The sequence below is a fragment of the Cardiocondyla obscurior genome, linkage group LG01, assembly GCF_019399895.1.
Source record: "Cardiocondyla obscurior isolate alpha-2009 linkage group LG01, Cobs3.1, whole genome shotgun sequence".
Taxonomy (NCBI): Eukaryota; Metazoa; Arthropoda; class Insecta; order Hymenoptera; family Formicidae; genus Cardiocondyla; species Cardiocondyla obscurior.
In genome coordinates this window covers 3,115,473-3,135,610 of record NC_091864.1, presented here as the reverse complement: position 1 = coordinate 3,135,610, position 20,138 = coordinate 3,115,473, and the positions used below count along the sequence as shown (strand labels likewise).

General features: G+C 37.8%; 6 protein-coding genes across 9 annotated transcripts in view; 2 read left to right on the top strand and 4 right to left on the bottom strand.

Moving 5' to 3' along the window:
* Nckx30c (solute carrier family 24 member Nckx30C) overlaps positions 1 to 12,163 on the top strand; it is a 62,905-nt gene extending 50,742 nt beyond the window's left edge. For 3 of the 4 annotated variants that reach the window (XM_070659004.1, XM_070658996.1, XM_070659015.1), the window contains one exon: positions 735 to 12,163. In XM_070659004.1, coding sequence (XP_070515105.1) covers positions 735 to 975 — 241 coding nt within the window. In that variant the 3' untranslated portion in view covers positions 976 to 12,163. The remainder of the gene's footprint in view (positions 1 to 734) is intronic. The other variant, XM_070658992.1, reaches the window with a different exon arrangement.
* Dmap1 (DNA methyltransferase 1 associated protein 1) lies at positions 12,126 to 14,636 on the bottom strand. Its single transcript, XM_070659061.1, has 6 exons — positions 14,516 to 14,636; positions 13,751 to 14,343; positions 13,341 to 13,671; positions 13,132 to 13,273; positions 12,886 to 13,040; positions 12,126 to 12,826 (listed from the first exon to the last, which is right to left on the bottom strand). The coding sequence occupies exons 2-6, from the start codon at positions 14,308 to 14,310 to the stop codon at positions 12,722 to 12,724; spliced, it is 1,293 nt and encodes a 430-aa protein (XP_070515162.1). The 5' UTR covers positions 14,311 to 14,343; positions 14,516 to 14,636; the 3' UTR covers positions 12,126 to 12,721.
* A 369-nt stretch (positions 14,637 to 15,005) lies between these two features.
* Positions 15,006 to 17,159, bottom strand: LOC139103925 (endoplasmic reticulum-Golgi intermediate compartment protein 2). Its single transcript, XM_070659073.1, has 6 exons — positions 16,668 to 17,159; positions 16,447 to 16,603; positions 15,941 to 16,313; positions 15,614 to 15,864; positions 15,277 to 15,537; positions 15,006 to 15,204 (listed from the first exon to the last, which is right to left on the bottom strand). The coding sequence occupies exons 2-6, from the start codon at positions 16,547 to 16,549 to the stop codon at positions 15,020 to 15,022; spliced, it is 1,173 nt and encodes a 390-aa protein (XP_070515174.1). The 5' UTR covers positions 16,550 to 16,603; positions 16,668 to 17,159; the 3' UTR covers positions 15,006 to 15,019.
* A 158-nt stretch (positions 17,160 to 17,317) lies between these two features.
* LOC139103940 (histone H2B-like) lies at positions 17,318 to 17,991 on the bottom strand. The gene has a single exon (XM_070659114.1). The coding sequence runs from the start codon at positions 17,891 to 17,893 to the stop codon at positions 17,522 to 17,524; it is 372 nt and encodes a 123-aa protein (XP_070515215.1). The 5' UTR covers positions 17,894 to 17,991; the 3' UTR covers positions 17,318 to 17,521.
* A 131-nt stretch (positions 17,992 to 18,122) lies between these two features.
* On the top strand, positions 18,123 to 18,725 carry LOC139103933 (histone H2A). Its single transcript, XM_070659101.1, has one exon. The coding sequence runs from the start codon at positions 18,180 to 18,182 to the stop codon at positions 18,552 to 18,554; it is 375 nt and encodes a 124-aa protein (XP_070515202.1). The 5' UTR covers positions 18,123 to 18,179; the 3' UTR covers positions 18,555 to 18,725.
* A 25-nt stretch (positions 18,726 to 18,750) lies between these two features.
* Positions 18,751 to 19,865, bottom strand: LOC139103929 (15-hydroxyprostaglandin dehydrogenase [NAD(+)]-like). Its single transcript, XM_070659088.1, has one exon. The coding sequence runs from the start codon at positions 19,747 to 19,749 to the stop codon at positions 18,961 to 18,963; it is 789 nt and encodes a 262-aa protein (XP_070515189.1). The 5' UTR covers positions 19,750 to 19,865; the 3' UTR covers positions 18,751 to 18,960.
* Between the last annotated feature and the right edge of the window lie 273 nt (positions 19,866 to 20,138).

The window sequence follows — 20,138 nt, the reverse complement described above, 5'->3', positions numbered from 1 at the left end:
TTCACAGAAAGCAGGAATATCAGCGATAACGACTTTTAGCTTTCCTCACTTTGTCTTCACGCGGTTAGAAGATTCAATCTTTCGAAAGTGATCGCGTTTCTCGATGACATCGATTTCCTCCTGGCAATCGTACGCCGCGACGAAACATCAGATCCTTCTCGTCGATGATCAATCATATCCATGCATCCGCTGACCGTTTGCCAGCTGGCCGACTGCCTGAAAGGGAAACGGAATATTTCTTTGCGTTTGTGTGCCCCGCGTTTGCAATCGCACGTCAAACGATATACATCCAAGACACGTCGACAGCATTGTTACAGACGAATGTGAATTATAGATGTTGCACTTGAAATAATATATAGAGCAGCGTAACAGCCACCCACACACGTGCACATTTATATTCGATCGATGCGGGGGATGATCCGGCTGCATGTGCAATCATAAAATCGTAATGTTCTAATAGAGTTTATAGAGCGCGAGATGAAAATGTGCACTCGGAGAGTTTTCCCGAGAGCACGTTTCACGACTCCATCTCGAAAACCTTTCCAAATTGAACACATACTCATCTGAACCTTTTTCCATGATTATAAAACGTTACTTTTTATATTATTAATTTTTCTTTTATATAAATCAAACGAAACGATGCAAACGTGGTTTAATTATAGTTGCATCGATACATCAATCAGCATTGAAAATAGACTTGATATATTTTTGATTTGCTTTGATTTTATTCGCAGGCTTCCGGTTCCATGGCTCCTATACGGTTTAATCTACGGGAAACCCGTGGAGGTGAACTCAGTGGGCATGGTGTGCAGCATAACGATACTTTTCTGCATGCTGCTGTTCGTGATCATGAGCATCGCCTGCTTTAGATGGAAAATGAATAAGGGCCTCGGCTTCACGATGTTCATCCTCTACTTCGTCTTCGTCGCGATCTCGCTGATGTTCGAGTACGAGATTCTGGTCTGTCCGGTGTAGGACAGCCAAGGCAGCGCAGCCGCAGCAGCAGAGGTATTTAAACTTTCCCTTCGAAAGGGAAATACGTCTGCGAAACGGACGCACATTTACAGGTCTCGTTATCGTCATCGTCCTCGTCGTCGGCGAGTTTCGGCCAGCGAGACAACTCTTCCCTACGATCGCCGCTTCGAATCGAAAGAAGATAATCGCGCCAGTCATTGCCTTCCGCGCCTCGCGCGAAGGGGACTTGACACAGTACGAACGGCAATAGCAACACCATCACACCGCCACTATCACCGATCATCAGGTCACAGGCAACTTCGCGAACAAGCTTACGAGGCGTTTTGCTCTAGTCGCAAGAGGTGTACATATTGTATAAAAATCTTGAAATACCTGAAACGAAATACTCGTCTTGTTAAGGATTAACCGAGCGCGCTACTCCGCTCGAGTGCGCTACTTTATTATTTAGGCATGGCGAGCGCGTTAGCCGATCGTGCCAAGGACCAAACTATAATTTTATATAATCCCTTGAAGGATTTTTTGGCACAAAACTTTTTCAGACTTTCTTAGTCTACTTCTTTTCTTTCTTCTTCGTTTCTTCTTCTTTCTCATCCTACTTCTTGTTACTCAATAAGCACTGAAGTACGTGAGATAAATCGATTGCGGTACCATTATTAATTCACTTGAAATTACTATGATAAAAATTTTACAAGAAAACTGCATTCAATAATGATCCGCGAAGACATTTTTCAATTGTAATCATGGATGTCATCAGATACCGCTTGATTCGTGCATTTATCGAAATGTCACGTTTCTCAAGTATACCTACAATAGCAATAATATTAGACTTAAAACGCGATATTATCAATATACAAGACATTACTGTAAGTCTTCTCGTTTGACTCCTTGGCACGCTCACGTCCGAATATTACGCATAACGTTATTTCTAGAAAAAGTGACCTGACCGCTCGCCGTTTTTTCTCTAAAGCAGGAATTCTCTTTGCCTCTAATATCGTAGAATAGCGTTATAACTTCTCACTCTGTTGTACTCACAAAATTCAAACAATTTAAATCCGATGCGGTGCGGCGTTTGGCGTTCCGTTTCGACGAAGAAACAACGTTTGCTCGTAAATCTTGAGCACCACTTACACCAAATGTGCATTTCAGATTAGTCATATACGTATATTTTCATTACTCATATGTTTATGCATTGGCCAAAATTATAACGCAACATAATATACTGTAATAGAACTTATTACGCGAGGAACTTTTGCCATTAACACAGAAAATATCTTTCCGCGTTTTCTTTTCGATTTAGCAATCGCAAATTATATAAATCAGAATAAAAGCACGTTCGATAAAAGATGTTTTACATTTGTGTGAAGCTCAAACATTGATTTATTAGATTAACTAATTAAATTAGTGTTGTGGCAAACACTGGCAATCACGTTTCAAACAGAACCGCTGATCGGCGCACCGGATTTTCAACATGCGATCGGAACGGATGTGACTATTGATACGTGAACAAGATGAAATAACGACAAAAATATGAGATATTGAACGGAGAAACAATTAATTAATCTCTTTGCTGTTCACATTTTCTTCGCTTTTCTTTCAATAAATCATTAATGGCAAGTTTGCTGGAAACGCGAGAAACGAGCCAATTATTCTTTTTCACGCCAAAAGAAAATACATTCGTCAATATGTAATGTTAATTTAGTAAAAACCGAATTGGTTTGCGCAATTTGTTTGTAAATTTTAAATCTGTTTCAAAAAACAATGTATTCCAAGCTAATTAAATCTTATTTAGGAAATTTATTATAATAAATTGCTTTTCTTGCTGCAAAAAATTATGTAATATAAATTTCGGTAAATTACTTTATTTCGCCGATAGACATGAAATAAATTCGCCAGTACCAAGAAATATCTTGTTCACGTAAAACATTTGGGTCCGATTCCGAACGTTTTTTTCTCTTAAATACAATTATTACTATTACGGTAATTATAAAATCTTTAAGCGGCACATGCGAACAGCATGACTTTCTTAAGGGCATAGAAGAAAAATTGTTGCAAATGTATTCAGATTGGTGCGTTACGCGGAGATTCTAAGGATCACTTGAGAGTACTCTTGTCGCTTGCTGATGCATCTTTACACGCAACTGAATCCTTGTGAGATATTTTCTCTGCATAGTAAAAGTATCGAAATATAGTGCAAATATTTGCACGTGTGCAAATAATGTATTATTACTGATACGCTCTTACGAAGCAAAAGAAACAGAATGTTTAGACATTGCACTTTCCGTGATGTTCCGCATCAGCTTAATACTCTCCAAGCAGTTATTATTATATTTATTAATTTTTTTATTTTTTTTTGCTAACTCTTCAAATTTTCGACATTGCACTACAACACTCGAAGATAGAAAATATTATTATGGTTGTTACACGTGTACACAGTGAAAGCAAACGGGTAATAGAATGAACCATATTCGCACAGGTATGCATGTATGTGTGTAAGATTGGAAGAGAAAGAGAAAAGGAGAAAACGAGAAAAGTCGGGTAGAAGCAGGAAAGTTTTGTATAGTCGGAGCGTGGCAGATCGGGTGATTGTTAATTCAGATTCCAGGGCTCGTGTTGTATAAAGTGTTTGTAAAGGATACGTTTTAAGGACATAGAGGTAATAGTTATAATGTGATATCGATTATATGCAAGGTGAACAAAATGTTATTATACATACCTACACCCTGAGAGAAATACAAGCAGAGAAGTAATATTACATTTTCGGTAGCCTGAACGCCTAAAAGCGGCCTAGCTTTTTATTAAGCCCACAGCTAACGCAAAAATTGATCCGCGATATGAAGGAAAAGACCATAATTATATAAAAATACCGTCTACGTTAATCGGTAGAGCGAAAATTAGATTATCAAAATCACATATATATATAAAGGAATGGTAAAGAGAGAAAAAATGTGCAGCGTGTCAAGTGTGTGAGTGTGTAAGAAAGGGTATGTATGTGTGTGTGTGTGTATGAAAATTCGGCGATGAAACATAAAAATTATAATATAATATAACGTTATGTTTGTTACATTTTTTGAATATTGAATAGTTCCGACATTGGAAGTAAAAAGGATGGTCTGTCGGTCCCACAGCTTATGTTTCAATATTTGTGCCATGCATATCGCGCGTCCAATAATTTTTACGTTCAGCCTTCCGACACTATGTCTACCCGTTTCTGATTTGCCTCTCCAAAAAGCTATTACTGCAGATAATTTATATTTATATTTTTGTTCAACAAGATATAAAAAGGAAGAGAGCTCTGGTTTTAAGTAGTATAGACAATTTTTGATCGAATTCTGTAAATGAAAATTATGTCTTTAGTCGGAATAATCGAGTAAACTTTGACTCAGCAATTTGAGAAAACTAAAATGTGATAATTTGTAGCAAATTATCTGAATCGCAAGTGAAAAACAACGTTAGGCTTCTTCGTGACGTTGATTGTAAACGGAGAAATGTGTAGTAGAGAAATGCTAGAGAACACAGTACCAAGGTATTTTACGCCGTAGTATGTGAGGCACGAAAAGGATTAGTCTGTCAGTCGAAACAACGAAGGCGGATTAACAGCGAATCGCGTGATAAGTCGAAGGTCGAGCCGGAGTGCTCGAAGCGCAGCGGCATTCGAGTAATTTATGCTTCGTAATATATTGTAGGACAAACATCATCGATGTTGGTGGAGCGGGCCAGTTTGTTTTGGTTTCGAATGTCGAGCTGTTGGACTTGGGGCATTAGTCTACCCGAATATACATAAACAATACGCGTGTAAAAAACAGTGTGTCCGACACGTTTGTCTCAAAAAAGCGAAACAGTGTCGAGTATATAATTCTCGAATAAACACGCGATATTTTAGCAACTCGAAGATCAGTTGCATACGAAATGTGTACTATATTAGTACATAAGAACGATTATTTGTTCCCGGATTCTTAGATTGTCGAATTGTCAGACACATGTATGCACGCACGTATATGTTTGCGTAAGGTACGAAAGAGAGGGAAAGAAAGAGACTGCAAAAAAGAGATAATGATGAGAGAATGAACTTTATTTCTCTCTCATGCACGCGCATGTAAAATTTAAGTTTGAGAAATGAAGTGTGTTTGCGAAAGATGAAAATTGTTACAATGTTACGTATTGGTAATATTCCTTGCTGTTATGCGAAGTTTACGAAAAAATAGCGAGAATGAAGGCAATTAAGCTCCCACCCATAGTATATTCAACCTGACGTAATGTAACCGATAGACCTTTCCTAAATGAGAGCGTCGTAAAAGTTGTCTGGAAAAAAACGATTATCTTTTTATATTTACGAACGCTTGATTTTCAAACGTGGCTTTCGAAACTTTTATTCGCGTAGTGGAAGATAAACTTATTGTTATAATATACACATACACACGTATATATACATATACATATAGAATTCGTTAAACTCTTTTATATTTTTATGTGGATGCAATATGTTGTACTGTTTAGAGTTGATGGTAGCTGTTACCTTACGGATATGGAAACCCTGTCGCGCGCTCGTAAGGACGCTCCAAACTAGACTTTAAGCGACGTTAAGGATTTAGTTGGTTTCATACTTTGTAACATAGCTTTCGAGAAACGTAGAGGAATTTTTACATCGTGACAAGGTCGGTAGATTAGAGCCGGGCACGCGACGACGATCGAAACGATCCTTCAAATTTTAGCGAACTGTTGCAGTGGCCGAGTGACAAAATTGTTTCTCAGCCTCGATCGATCGTACACTGAGAGGCAGATATGGCATTTGCCGCGGCGACGGCGGTTAGCGTATGACACTATCATGATGTGCGTCGATTCTCACACGAAACTCATAGTTAATATACCGCGAAACGTCTTCGTCGCGGTAAATACTATATCTGCCTCTCAGTGTACATACTGAGAACGTCACTATTCTTTCGGTCCGATGACACGATCATATATAACCGTTACGATATACTCTTGGATAATAAAATAACGCGGGATAGTGGAATATAAAAAAAAGGGACACAAAACGCACGCTGTGAAAGATCGAACGCTTCGAATATTTTCTTGGCATTGACAAAGCGCGAACGCACATATCAAAGAGAGAAAAATGTTGAATATACGATAACTGATTACTTAGTAGAGTATTATTAGTGACTTAAGTCTCGTAAGATAATTAGATGAGGCTATACGAGCGTTATAAAGTTTCTATATAATTATAGATTATATAAATATGTATTATATATTGTTCGAGGATTAAGCTAGATCGTCAGCCGATTATTGAATTGCGTATATAGGAATGGCGAGATGCAACTTTCGTCGATTCTGGACGATCAGCGTGTTGGACATAACGTTAATTCGGGTATATCTCGCATTTTTCTCATGCTTTTCTTTATATATATATATATATTTCATTATATCGCCATCTTAAAGCGTTGCATAGGGTTGTACCCCCGTCCATCACCGCAGTAGTAGATTTACGGGATACGACGCGTAGTTAAATCACGAAATTAAATAGATCACCACAGAGTGCTAGAAAGATGACAGATGCAAAACGAAGAAAAATATAAATATATACGTATGTACACATACATATATGTATGTATATGCACGACATGCACATACATATGTATATGTACGTGCATATACAAATACGCAAATATATATATATATATGTAAAGTATTAAACGTTGTATACGTTCAAGTCGACAATTTCAAAATGGAACGTTTTTATTACAGTAACAATTTCGTTTCTTGTATTCGTAAGATACGTCTTCGACGCGTTACTTAGATCGAGGCCGAAATATAAGTTCGTTGCTTGGGCGATTATATAAAAGTGGAAAGAAAAAATACAATTTCCCGATTAAAGACAAGAACCGAAGCAAGCGCATCAACGACCATGTTACAAAGTTTGTGCGGGACGAATCTCAGCTTAAAATTGGAGATTATATACTGAGTGCGAGTTCTATTAAACGAAACGCATGTATAATGAAAACATAAAGTCATAGTGAATAAAAAAAGCACTTTAAAAAAAAAAAAAAAAAAAAAGAAAGAAAGAAAAAGAAGAAGGAAAAGAGGCAAAAATGTGCTAAATTAAAGAGTAGCTGTGGGGTAAGCGTCGGGAGACCATTACATTACTCGCGCGTCAAAAACGTTCGAACGTGACGACTTTGCTTGACGCTCGAAATAAAAAACTGGATCCGATCTCGATGACTTTAATGATCGACATTTTTCTGCGTCTCGTAGAAAACGAACGTGACTTAATCGGATCGGCTTACACAAGGTGAACGAAATAAAGTGCTGCGTAGTATATCATAATAGAACTCGGCAAAAGATTTGAAAAAGTTAAGTTAGAGTTGAAATAATCTTTTAAAATCGTCACTGACAGAAGTATTTCTGTAACATTAAATTTTGAATCTTACTTAACATGTTGCACATCTTTTATGTAAAAATATTTTCATTGGAAACGATATAGAGATACGATTTCGTAACGCTTTATTTCATCCATCCTGTGTAGCGCTAGCGCCCAAGGGGCGCAACACCGCGTGTGCAATAAAAAGCGAAATATATAACAATATTAATATCATTATATACAACATTTTTACGGCATATATTACGAATACGAAAGTAGGACAAGCGAAAAAAAGAGATCAGAAGTTCTAGGCTAACGATTACTTGTTGTTGTCTACCATAGCATCTTAGCGTAAGTAGGGCACTAGTCGTAGGTTTCGAGGGATGCGTGTGAAACGTGCATGCGAGAGAGTGGCAGCTTGAGAAATAACTCGAGAGAAAGGGGGAAAGAAAGAGCGAGAACGTGGGACCGTGCGAATCCAGAGAGACGAACGAATGATTAAGCGACGGAGTGATCGAGTACATATAAAATTATCACCTAATTGCAAATATATATATATTCACATATATACTATGTCTGTACATATATTTATGTGTGTGTATATATATATATACATATTCGAGAAGACTAGTTACTTAACGGAAGAAAAAAAAAAATCAATGATTGATATATTATATACAGAATCTATACATACATATATACATACATATATACTTTTGAACGTGTGCCTATGTGCGCACGTGCGTACGTGCGCGTGTGTGCGCGTACGCGCGGACACTGCATCTCCTCCACTCAACCCTTTGCTGCAACCCTCGGCTCTTTCTCTCCTCTTCTTCTTCCTGTTCCTGTTCCTGTTACACAGCCACCCATCTCTTACCGTGAACCAACTCTTTACACGCACTTGCGCACATATCCATTACGCATTACCGTAGTCATGTTGTGTAGGGATGTCTTAAACGAGTAAGCTACGATTTCTCATGTTACGTGTTATGCGAAAAAAAATGCAAAAAAAAAAGTAATAATAATAATAGAACGCGAACGGAGAAAGGAAATTTTACGAGACGACGAGCAATCTTCTCCCGGCCAGTTGCAGGATTGTTTGAAGTTTGAGCTACACACTAAAATACGCGCGAGTGTCTAAACAAGCGAACGGAACAAAGTGATGGATGATGATAAATAATAAAAGCAAAAAAAAAAAAAACGCGTAAATTCTGCACCTTCGATGCTATGTGCAATTAATTTTACTCGCCGATTGCGACGATTCCTCGTGATATTTTTCAGCTCAGTTTTCCTTTCTCTCCTATTCATTTTCGCGAGAAAAATTGTAGTGACGGAATCGACTTTTATTGCAAACTGTTAATATTCAGACACAAGTTGTTAATGTTAAAATAATTCGTAAATCAATTTCAATAATGAAAGTACATGAAAAAGGAAAAAATATTCGCTAACAGGTAAAATTTTAAATCAATTAAAGAATTATGGTACAATAATGCATCTTAAAATACCGAATTTAATTAACGAGATTGTAAATTACTACGTGTTAATTAGTATTAAAAATATTATAATATTAATTAATATTAAGTTAATAATTGCGTATTAATTTCTTACACGATATGACACTTGTCTGTTCAACTTAAGTTTGACGATATTGTAAAATGTTTAATCGTCTCACAACGGTCGTGACAATATTATATCCCGAGTTGTCTCATGCACAATTATTTTATGCATACGTCTGTTGTGGAATAATTTTACAACTGAAACGTTATAACGAGCAGATGTGACGTGTATGCAAGTCTACGTTAACGTGAGATATTGTATGACAAAACGTAATGCTGCGGACGAATCTCGTTTCTCAGTGCGTTAAAGGGATGCGGTACGAAGCGACGTCTGTTCAAAACTCATTCTATTTTGCTCGCTAATGAAGATAACGCTCTTTAACAATGTACGGCTTGTCGCGGACTTGCACCACTCTTTGCATGTTAACCGCTCATTCCCTTCACTTTTGCCGTTTGGCGACGCGTTCCTACGAAATCTTGCGATAGAACGGAATCTCACACGCTGCTTTTCGCAAAATACCGCGTGTCTCGACACGCGGTTTCCTTTCAAGCACCGTGACAGGAAGTGGCCTCGAAGGGCGAAAGTACTTACACGATTAAATCCGATTTTCGCACGAAGGTGCGCCTTCGTTTACGTCACTCTCTTTGCCTGGATTTAATGTTACATCGTGCAACAGAAAGTGCGAGAGGCGATTGAGGAAAAAAATTGCGTTATGCGATAACTCGAAGGAATAAAACATAGGCGTTTATTTAGAATACTTATCGAGAGGAGTTTCCGCTGCGTATTAATTGCATAAACTAAATAGCCAATTATCAATTGTTAAAAAGAGGCGAGCGATGTTACGGTAGCGATTGTAACTTAAAATCATGCAAACGTTTCTTCAAAGTTCCGACAAAAAAAAAGAATATCTCGCTTCGAGCGCCGAATGTAGTCGGCGTGTTCTTGACTCTTCGAAACGTCACTATGATTCGCGAATATCTGTTGATACACGAGTCGACAATAATCAAGTAACAAGTTCACATTCTATCTACTCCGTACTATTCAATATACAACTGGACAGAAGCAGAGATTAAAATGTTAACGAACAATCGAGCTCTATACTCGTATCTCGCTCGAGTTTATTATAGATATAACGTGATGCTTGCAGCATAGATCCCTGTTATCGCAAATCATCTTTGCGGAGGCAAGTGTCGTTTCCGCAACAAAGCTTGCTCTTCAGTTCTAACGCGATGCAGTTCGAGCACCCCGACGAGATACGCTTAGACCCTGATTCGGCAGTACTTACGTTAGATCGAACGGGACACTTAACGAAGCTTCTCTCGGAGGAGAGAAAAGATATAATCATCCAAGAGTTGAAGCTGTCAATATTCTATAAAGTCAGCGCGATTACCGCTTTGTCACCCGACTTTGTTGGCGAGTTTCTCTTTTACTCTGTTAAAAATTCTTCTTATCGCTGTTGTTGTTGTTGCTATCATTATGGTTATTCAAATAAAAAAAAAAAAAAAAGAAAAAAAAAAATTACTCCAGAATATAAACGTTACGAGGATTAAAGTAACTACTTTTCAGCTGTTTGAGAGCGAGCGTGGGTGTTGTGCGATAAATAACGTTTCAATTAGGAAAGATACGCGCGAGGCCGTCAGGTAAACGCTGATTCTTTTAATTACATCTCGACATACTCTCGTATCTATAGTTATTTATCTAATTACAATTTGCAAGTTAGGTCGCAGGGACAAAGTAAAATTATCACAATGGGCTCGCATCAAGCGCTCTATTATCAGCATCCGCATGCCGCATTACGGATGATTGTAGTCGATTACGAACGCGGTTGCGACGTTATTGCCAATACGCGTACTGCGGCATGTTAATTGCTCCGAGGTGATTAAAGGCTCGACAGTATCGAACGTGGTGCTTCGCGACTCGGTGGTGTGGGTAAATCGGATTTGCGGCACCCTTTTCGAGGGAATGCTTAAGAGCGCCGAGAACATCGAATGTTATATATGTGTTTATGCGAGATAAAATTGGAGAGCGCACCCTTCCATCGCCACTGTACATACATATACGATATATTATAATGCGTATTACATTGTCATATAGGGCACGCGAGTGCGGGCAAGAGATACGGATGTTATTGTTACTGACGAAAGCCGCGCGACAAGTGTAAGGTATCTCGTTGCATTTCTAATGCCTGCGGGACAGGATCATTAAGGCGACAGAATATTGTCGACAGTTTTACTTTCTTTCGAGCAATTTCCGTCGCTCCCCATCCACCACCGGTTACTTGGCTGTCCGAAGTGCAAACGTTCCTAGGAGACGACTCTTTACCCTCTTTCTCCATTCCATTATCTTAAGTTCCGTGCACCGGCAGCGTACCTTATCCGTTAAGTCTGTCTCTCGTTTATAGGGAATCGAACACCTCGAGACTACGGCGTTTATCGTTCAATCCCGGTCGTTCCGCCGCGTTCGACGAATATATACACGGCACAAAACGTGCCGAATCGCAATGCGACTGTGTGCGAGGCAGCACCCAACTCTCGAGCAGTATCCCTCGCGTTATCAAGAGACGCTCCGACATTCCGCACGTAAAGAAACGTGTACGTAGGACATGTGCGCGAGATACATCGCTATGATGCCGCACACGCATTTAAAACCTCCTCTTATAGCGTTTATTACTTAGTAGATAAGACTAGAGCGACGTAAGGAAAAAGCGCGCGTGTACGTCTCGGCGAGATGTAAATTTTTATAAAGTTTCAAAACGTTAACGACAAAGTAAGGTGAACTCCCCCGATTCGGACGAGGATGATACGACTTGACAGTTAGCTGCTGCCTCGAGTCCCGGAAGGGACAAGTATCTCTGTGACGGGAATAGACCGGTATGCAACCGTCGAACGTAAAAGAGAGCTGATGCTCCCGTAATCGCCGGGACAACGACGATCGAAGACAAGAGGGTTGGCATTCGCGAGCAATTCCCTGTTAGATGCACGCGGGTGAACAATATCCCGCATCCGATAATGTCGTATCTTCTCCCTTTTTCTCTCCCTTTCTTCTTCTTCTTCTTTCTCTTTCTTCTCTCTCTCTCTCGTCTCCCACTTTTGATCGGTCAAGTCCCTACGAGAAAACGGGTGCAACAGTAAAATGTTATAGGCGGAACGACGACCGCTGGTTTGTCGATTATTAACGCAGATATAACGCATTATTACGTACCAAGTACGGCTAGAATTATCTCGAATAATTTATCATAGGGTTAAAAAAAAAAAAAAAAAAAAAAATTATAATAAAGAGTCAACTGTAACGCGAGTAACGGAGCACGAACGAAGAAAGGCCTGCATCGACGACCATCTGACACCCCTCACACTTGCCGATCCATACCCTCCCCCTTTCCTCCCTTCCCGTTCCGTCCCGTTCCGAACCGATCTTATATTTCCTCCCTTTTCTCCCGAGCACACACCCGCCCTGTATCCTCAAGAGAAACAAAATAACATATTGTAATCTATTGTAGATTGTTGTAGATAAATTATACGGTTTAACCGTACATTGTTACTTTTTGTCGACAATATAAAATACACAGATATATAAGTAATTACCATCACTGCGTATTCCATTATTTTACCCTGTTTTTTATATTTTATCAACATGGAATATGTAAGATATCCTTTACGTTTCGTAAATTACTTATTTTTTTATTGTAAAATAAAAAATTGTAGTATAATGCAACGACGAATCATAAGAGCAATGCTTGATAATTTTCAATATGAAAATTAGTACATTATTAATTAAAAGAACGATATATACAGAACATACTTGATTAATTCCTATTTCACATAAAGATTGGTTGAATCAATGAGTAATACTGGGCGTGCTAGGCGACCCTACCACGTCAATAATATCCGCTTTAACTTCCGGTTCTGTTTTCGGCAGGAGCGCCGGTGGTATCGTTAAAGTCTGCAATAAAAAATTAATTTTACATAAAAGATTTATTTCAAATATATTTTAATAATTACCTTTCCTGGTGCCAGCGCTTCGTATTGATGCCTTAAAGATTGTAACTCGTAGTCACATGTGGATAATGCACTTTTCAATTCATAATGTAAAACTATATCGCTGCGTAATTCGTTAAATTGTTGACATATTTGCTCCGTCGGAGGTGGATTTAATTCTGTAATGTAACAGTTTCCGTTTCAATTTTCATCTTTTGAAATTTTAACGGAGTATAAAAATTTTATTTTTGTACATTTTTTTTTTCTTACCTAAACGTAATTCGTTCAACATTTGCTCTATGCCTTTCATTTTCTTTTGCCCAAGACTACTCGGTAATTTAATTCTTTGAGAACGAAGAGTAACACCGCTGTTCTTAAAATCGGGAAATTTGATTCCAGCCGATTCTACTGCCTGTAAATAAAAAAAAAAAAAAAGTTCTTAAATATATTATATACAGAGTAATAATTTTGTAACGTACATGAGCCGTATCAGTTTTATTTGGTCTATTTCTAGAAGAACTACTGCTCTTTTTGGAAGATTTTCTTTCACTCTTTCTAGGATCTGCCTGATGATCAGCTGCTGTAATTAATTTTTGTAAATCTTGAGTTTTTCTGTCCCTCTCTTTCTTTCTTTGTTCAATCTTGCGCAGTTCAGTCAATAAAGTCTGTTCTTCTTCCACTTGTTCAGGAGTACGCTCAAATAACTTTTTTAGTTGCTCTTTTCTACGCTTCTCGTGTTCAGCATCAAAGATGTATACCTTATCAGAGTGGGATTTTGCCTTTGTCAGTGCAGCGCATACTTGATAATACCTATGGATTTATTAAAAAGTAATAAATACATCTTAAAAAGTATAAATCTGAATCAATAAAATGCATGTATTATTCTTGCCTCTCTTTTAAATCTTCTACTGATCTAGCAGGAAATTTAGTACAGTCCCATCTGTCTCTAATGATAATAAATCTAAGATCAAATCTTCTGCACAAGTCAAATAAATAATCTGTCTCTGCTCTTGTCCAGCCATTGGTTACCAAATGTTGAACATATTCTGCATTTGTGTAGGTAGGAATAGGAACTTTCTTATTAAATTTTGCAAAGGGATACTCTTTTCCAGCGTCAGCAACACGCCGCCAGTGATGAAAAACTGCACCGTCTGTGCGAGCTGGATTAGTAAATGGTGTCCACTTCCATGGCCTAACCTTTTTCATACCAAGCTTAGCTCGTACTTGCTTGTACCCTTTTGCAGTGTCAGTTGGAAATAGTGGTGGCACATCGTTGTTGTCTTTGCAGAGGAGGGCAAACACTTCACGGTGCATACCCTCAGGGCGTTTTGGCATTTTGTTGTAATCATACCGCTTGCGGTTCTTTTTATCGTTGCCTAATATAGATTCTTTTGTAAGTTCTGTGGTTGTCGGCATCTCAATATCGAGAATATCACGTACGTCCGCCATTGCGACGATTATTAGTATTTTCTCTTTATATACCTAAAAATGTTTATAATTTATCATACAATAAAAACCGCCAAAAAAGAATTTTCTTGCAATGTTTGGTGTATTTTGAGGTTAAATTTTTTACTGTAGGGCTAACGATACACCCGAATGAAGTTTGACTCATTTCATTATTGTGTAAATTGTTTTAGTAAAATAAGTGCATTACCTGTCGATTTTTTAAAGTAAACGATCCAAGAGAAAGCAATAAAATTACAAAAGCCGCAAATTATTATACTGTACTATACATCTCTCTCACATGCACTTTTCTTAGGTGACATCTAGCGTGTATGTACATGGACCACCAGAGATAGCGTTCGACGGTACGCTGATCTCTCCGATCTGAGGCGAATTGGGACCTTTCGTAAAATAGCGCACGCAAAGCGTGTGCATGATTTGTTTTGGTACATTATTTAAATACCATGTGCACGATATATACTATATAGCTGTGATTGTAAATTTGTATAATAAACATATTCTAGTAACAGTAGTATATTTATATATGTATATATTTACATGTAAAAGACTTGTATTATTAAATGTATTAATATCATTATTACTTAATTATTATTTAATAATTTTTCACTATAAATGTTATTTATGGTATTTCACGCATTCATGCTACAAGTATTAATTTAGAATAAAAAAAACACGAAATATACAATATTAATTTTTACTGAGGCTGCATGATATCAATACGTTCAGGAGCTGTAACATCGAGTAAATTTATAGTATTAGGAGGCTGATAATTTATAGGCTGTGATGGAACAGATAATCCATGATCAGTTTTCTTCCCAAAATGAATTAATTTGCATGTTACAACATACCAGGAGCTTTGTACAACGCTTTTAATTAATCCTGCAAATTTAATAAATTTATTAGCAAATTCGGAATATTATTTAATGAAAGAGTTTGTTTGAAAGTACATACCACTTGTAACAAAAATACCACCTACAGTAGCACACAATTTAACTAGAAATTGAAAAATTGAATTACGATCTTGAGTCACTTTGATCTTAAGTGCACTCATGTCGTACTTAAAGAAAATTCCGGGTATTCCATGAGAACCTTTATGATGATCTATTGGTCTCTGATGATCTTTGACACTATATTGGTATGTCTTAGATGCACTCAATAATGTTCTGATATCTGTAGGGACAACCTCTACAAAATACTGATAAAGCATCATATCTAAAAAAAATTATTTATTAATTATAAAAAATTATACAAACTGTTTCTTGTGTTGTACTGTAAAAAGCAAGCTTACTGTTGTCTGCAATTTTCTCATCACCTTCAAGCGGATGCACAATACCTGGGCTTGGTCCACCAAAAGAAAATCTATTTATTCTGTGAGTAAAGTTATAATCTCTATCTGTCATAAATGCAGAAATATGTATGTGGCCATGTGGCACAGACAAAGATTTGCCTGCAGTAATGTGAAAGTTACCAGCTACTTTATTAAGATTCAAGCTACCATAAACACGGCAGGCATTTGGTGCATAATCTGGTTTATGAGACCTAAAGTATATAAAAGGTTATGTAATGCAAACAATTATAACATCAGTAATTTTCAATAGTTATAAATGACATTTACCTCTGTGGCATTTCACCATAAAGAGTAACTTGATTAGATTTCCAAAGTAATTCATGAATAGCATGGTACTCTTCTCTCAAGTATGAATTCATGGATTTCAAAGCTTCAAAATGTGCTCTTTGTTCCGATGTTAATTCCCACCATGTATCCTCTTCCTTCAAAGAATCCAAATGTATCCTTGGCTCATTTGTAGAATCCAAAATATCAGCACCAATGCGACTGCATGGCATAGCTACTGTTACATCAATATTAATTCGCAGTTTTGCATCAAAATCAGTATCAGGCTCAAATTTGAATTGCAGTCTGCTGTCAAGATAATAGCTTGTTTCAGCTATTATTAGATATACAATAATAAGAATTGTAAAAATAGAAACTGAAACAAATTAGAATTAATTTTTATTATTAATCTGTTTTATTATCAATCATAACCAAGTATGAAATACACATATTAAGCACATTTAAATATATATACCACATAAAATTAATATTACTAGCTATTTACTCACATGTTCCTCCAACTGCAGTTTTATCGACGTAGGGCTCAGGAACTTTTGGAAATGCATCCAATTCTTTAACTGTTTTAACATTGACATGCCGTCGTCTCAACATTTTCACAATTTGTACACGAACATCCACAAATTATTTAACAATATTACGGTTAACCTACAATAAGTATTCACCATGTTTAAAAAGAGTCAGAATAATTTTTTCCGCCTGACATATTTACCTTTATTACTGTGTTAATCACCATATTTATAATACCATGTATTTAAATTCTTAGTTTAACAAAGTAACGTCATTTATACATTTTTTGACACGTGGATGTTATGTACATTTTGACGTATCTCGTCTACATAAATATAAAGCGTACAGGATTGGCCTATACGACCAAGACGACCAAGTAGTCACTACTCAAGCCGCTATAAAAATATTACAGCAGCAATTATTTTGCATACAGAAAGATGGCGCCACAACATACTTATATTGTGATTTTATACAATTCAACTAACGTGTATCTTTAAAAGAATGTTATAAAACATGTTACATACGGTATTACATCCGAAACAGTTTTACAATCATTGCATTTCATTGTTTAAATCGGAACTTGTATACTTTAATTATTTTCATCGAATACGATTAAATCGGAAGATTCCTCGACTTACGTGCGATGGGTCAAACATAGCCTCTATAAAATATTCCGTCACGATATCTCGATGTCACAAGAAAATTAATTTACAATTATTATTCTACCCAAATAGTACGTTATTCATATAATTCTTTAAGTTCCTATAATTTTTAACATCTTTACGAAGTTATAGATTAAAAAAAAGACTAAGGACAAATTGCGTATCCTATCAAAGTTTTGTAATTTATCGTTTATACTTTCATCAGATTCAAAGTTTATATTAATATTTTTTATTACTAAGGCTTTGAAATTACAATAGTTTAATAAATTTTATTTCTTCAAAATTTGTACTTCATAGGTAAGCAGCTATATTTCATGTATTTGAATTAAGAGAATAGCAATCGTGTAAATTATTTGTGGCCCTGAAAAGGGCCGTTAATCTGGAAAGCAGCAGTTCACTTGGAGCTGGTGTACTTGGTGACGGCTTTGGTGCCTTCACTGACGGCGTGCTTAGCCAATTCTCCAGGAAGGAGGAGCCTGACAGCAGTTTGAATCTCCCGAGAAGTGATCGTCGAGCGCTTGTTGTAGTGGGCCAAACGCGATGCCTCGGCCGCAATGCGTTCGAAGACGTCGTTGACAAAGCTATTCATTATGCTCATAGCCTTGCTCGAGATTCCAGTGTCGGGATGGACTTGCTTCAGTACTTTGTAGATGTAAATAGCGTAGCTCTCCTTCCTCTTGCGCTTCTTCTTCTTATCGGTCTTGCTGATGTTTTTCTGGGCCTTCCCAGCCTTCTTCACAGCTTTACCACTCGCTTTCGGAGGCATGATTCTTCTTCAAATTTTCACAAAGTGCCGTGTGAGCAGATGCTAAGGCGGAACTTCGAGAAGTGACTACTGCCGCCGACAGCCGGTCTTTATATACGGTAAGGCGACGGCAACGCCACACCAATCGCGAGTGGCGTCGCGGTCAATCGTTAGGAGCATGGCGCCCTATTGGTCGCACGTTGCCATGGCGTAACCATATAAATAGCGCGGCGCGACGGTCGACAGGCATAACCCATCGAGCTATCGTACGCTTCACGTCGTCTACAAAGCTTCATAGGTTGCAATCATGTCTGGCCGTGGTAAAGGTGGAAAAGCTAAGGGAAAGGCGAAGTCTCGCTCAAATCGTGCTGGACTGCAGTTCCCCGTTGGTCGTATTCATCGGCTTTTGAGGAAAGGAAATTATGCCGAGCGCGTTGGTGCCGGCGCTCCCGTCTATTTGGCCGCGGTGATGGAATACCTCGCTGCTGAAGTTTTGGAGTTGGCGGGTAACGCTGCCCGTGACAACAAGAAGACCAGAATTATTCCGAGACATTTACAACTGGCCATCCGCAATGACGAAGAATTGAACAAATTGCTTTCCGGCGTTACCATCGCTCAAGGTGGTGTACTGCCCAATATCCAAGCAGTCTTGTTGCCGAAGAAAACCGAGAAGAAAGCTTAACTACAGAGCGATAGTTTGCAAACGGCCCTTTTTAGGGCCACCAATTTTTTCATATACGATAGAATGTTCCACTTGCAAAGCATTATTTTTAAGTACAATATTTTTTATGAAACTAGGTAGTTGATATAAAATTTATAAATATATGAGAAGGAATTCAGATTTTATTTTCAAAGATACTACAAAGATATAGCTCATATCATTTCAGCAAAGCTTTTATTAATTTATATTTAAGTATACAAAATATATAAAAGTATACATAACCTTTTAAAATTTGAGGAAGTTTTAAAAACTAAGTATCTAATAGATATAGTCAGATGCAATTGTAACATTTTACTTTGATGAACCGTCATATAATAATGACATAAAATTATTTAAAATGAAACAATCATAAATAAATGATATTATATTATACCGGCAGAGATCGCTTCGAATAATGAACGAAGTCTACCGCATACGGTGCCTGACCGCCTTCGCAAACCCAAGCAGCTCCGTTTTGGCCTTTCTGAATAAGATCTAACATCGCGTTGGCGACAACGTCGGGAGTTTGCCTTGGATATCTCGTTATACCATCCGCGATATTTATCGCGGGCCGAATGGAATCGTAGATTTTATCTCGAAGGTTTACCGTCAACGCAGTCGTCGTAACGCCCGGGCACATAATAACGACTCGCACTCCAGTTTTATCATACGTCTCCGCCAAGCTCTGGCTGAATCCCAAAACGGCGTGTTTCGTTGCCGAGTACATCGGAAAGAAAGAATCGGGATGCAGCCCGACGATGGACGCGATGTTAAGAACCACGCCGCCTTTCCCGCCTTTATGCTTCGCCATGTGGTCGAACGCGAGTAAAGAGCCGCGGATCAGTGCCTTCACGTTGAGATCGATCGTTTGCTCCCAATATTTGTCGTTCAACATACCGGCGTTGTTAATAAAAATATCGAGCCCTTTGAATTCGTCGACGATCTTCTCGAACGTATCCTTCAGCTCGTCAGCGTTCGTCACGTCGCATGCAAAAAATACGGCACGGTTATCAAACTCCTTCGCCAAAGCAGCCGTTGTATTCTGCCCGTCCGACGTCGGCAGGTCGACCACGGCAACGTTTTTTGCACCATTACCGAGTAGTACTTTGACAAACTCGTAGCCTATTCCCCTGGCTGCACCAGTAATCATCACAGTTTTGTCCCGCACGCTGTACATTGTGTTAAATTATCTCTTGGAGCTTCCGAACGAAATAAAAGATGCTTTTCAGAGAGGTGCGATAAGAAGACTGGTTTCTTAGTGACTTGTAATTAAGCACTGGCTATAAATAAAACGCGTTCCAAGTTTAATATTGCTTCGTTATCATATTTTACTCTGTAACGGATCAACTGTGTTGGTTCGTCAGCATATTTGTTAGTGGGAATAAATATTTCTCATAAATCACTTACCACACCTTATCAGTGGATATAATAATCGAAAAGATAAAATTTATATATAATTTTTCTCAATTAAATAAATCAGGAATAATGAAAGAAGATAAAGAAGACAAAGGAAAATCTTAGAATAATATGAAATATTGTTAAAGAAAATAATGTTTCAATTTGAGT

Coding starts and splice junctions, on each gene's coding strand:
- LOC139103933 (XM_070659101.1), top strand. CDS start 18,180: ATGTCTGGCCGTGGTAAAGGTGGAAAAGCTAAGGGAAAGGCGAAGTCT.
- LOC139103929 (XM_070659088.1), bottom strand. CDS start 19,749: ATGTACAGCGTGCGGGACAAAACTGTGATGATTACTGGTGCAGCCAGG.
- LOC139103940 (XM_070659114.1), bottom strand. CDS start 17,893: ATGCCTCCGAAAGCGAGTGGTAAAGCTGTGAAGAAGGCTGGGAAGGCC.
- LOC139103925 (XM_070659073.1), bottom strand. CDS start 16,549: ATGTTGAGACGACGGCATGTCAATGTTAAAACAGTTAAAGAATTGGAT. Junction 16,314..16,446: donor AACTGCAGTTGGAGGAACAT/GTGAGTAAATAG, acceptor AATTTGTTTCAG/TTTCTATTTTTACAATTCTT. Junction 15,538..15,613: donor TGAGAAAATTGCAGACAACA/GTAAGCTTGCTT, acceptor AATTTTTTTTAG/ATATGATGCTTTATCAGTAT.
- Dmap1 (XM_070659061.1), bottom strand. CDS start 14,310: ATGGCGGACGTACGTGATATTCTCGATATTGAGATGCCGACAACCACA. Junction 13,672..13,750: donor GTAGAAGATTTAAAAGAGAG/GCAAGAATAATA, acceptor ATAAATCCATAG/GTATTATCAAGTATGCGCTG. Junction 12,827..12,885: donor AAGCGCTGGCACCAGGAAAG/GTAATTATTAAA, acceptor TTTTTATTGCAG/ACTTTAACGATACCACCGGC.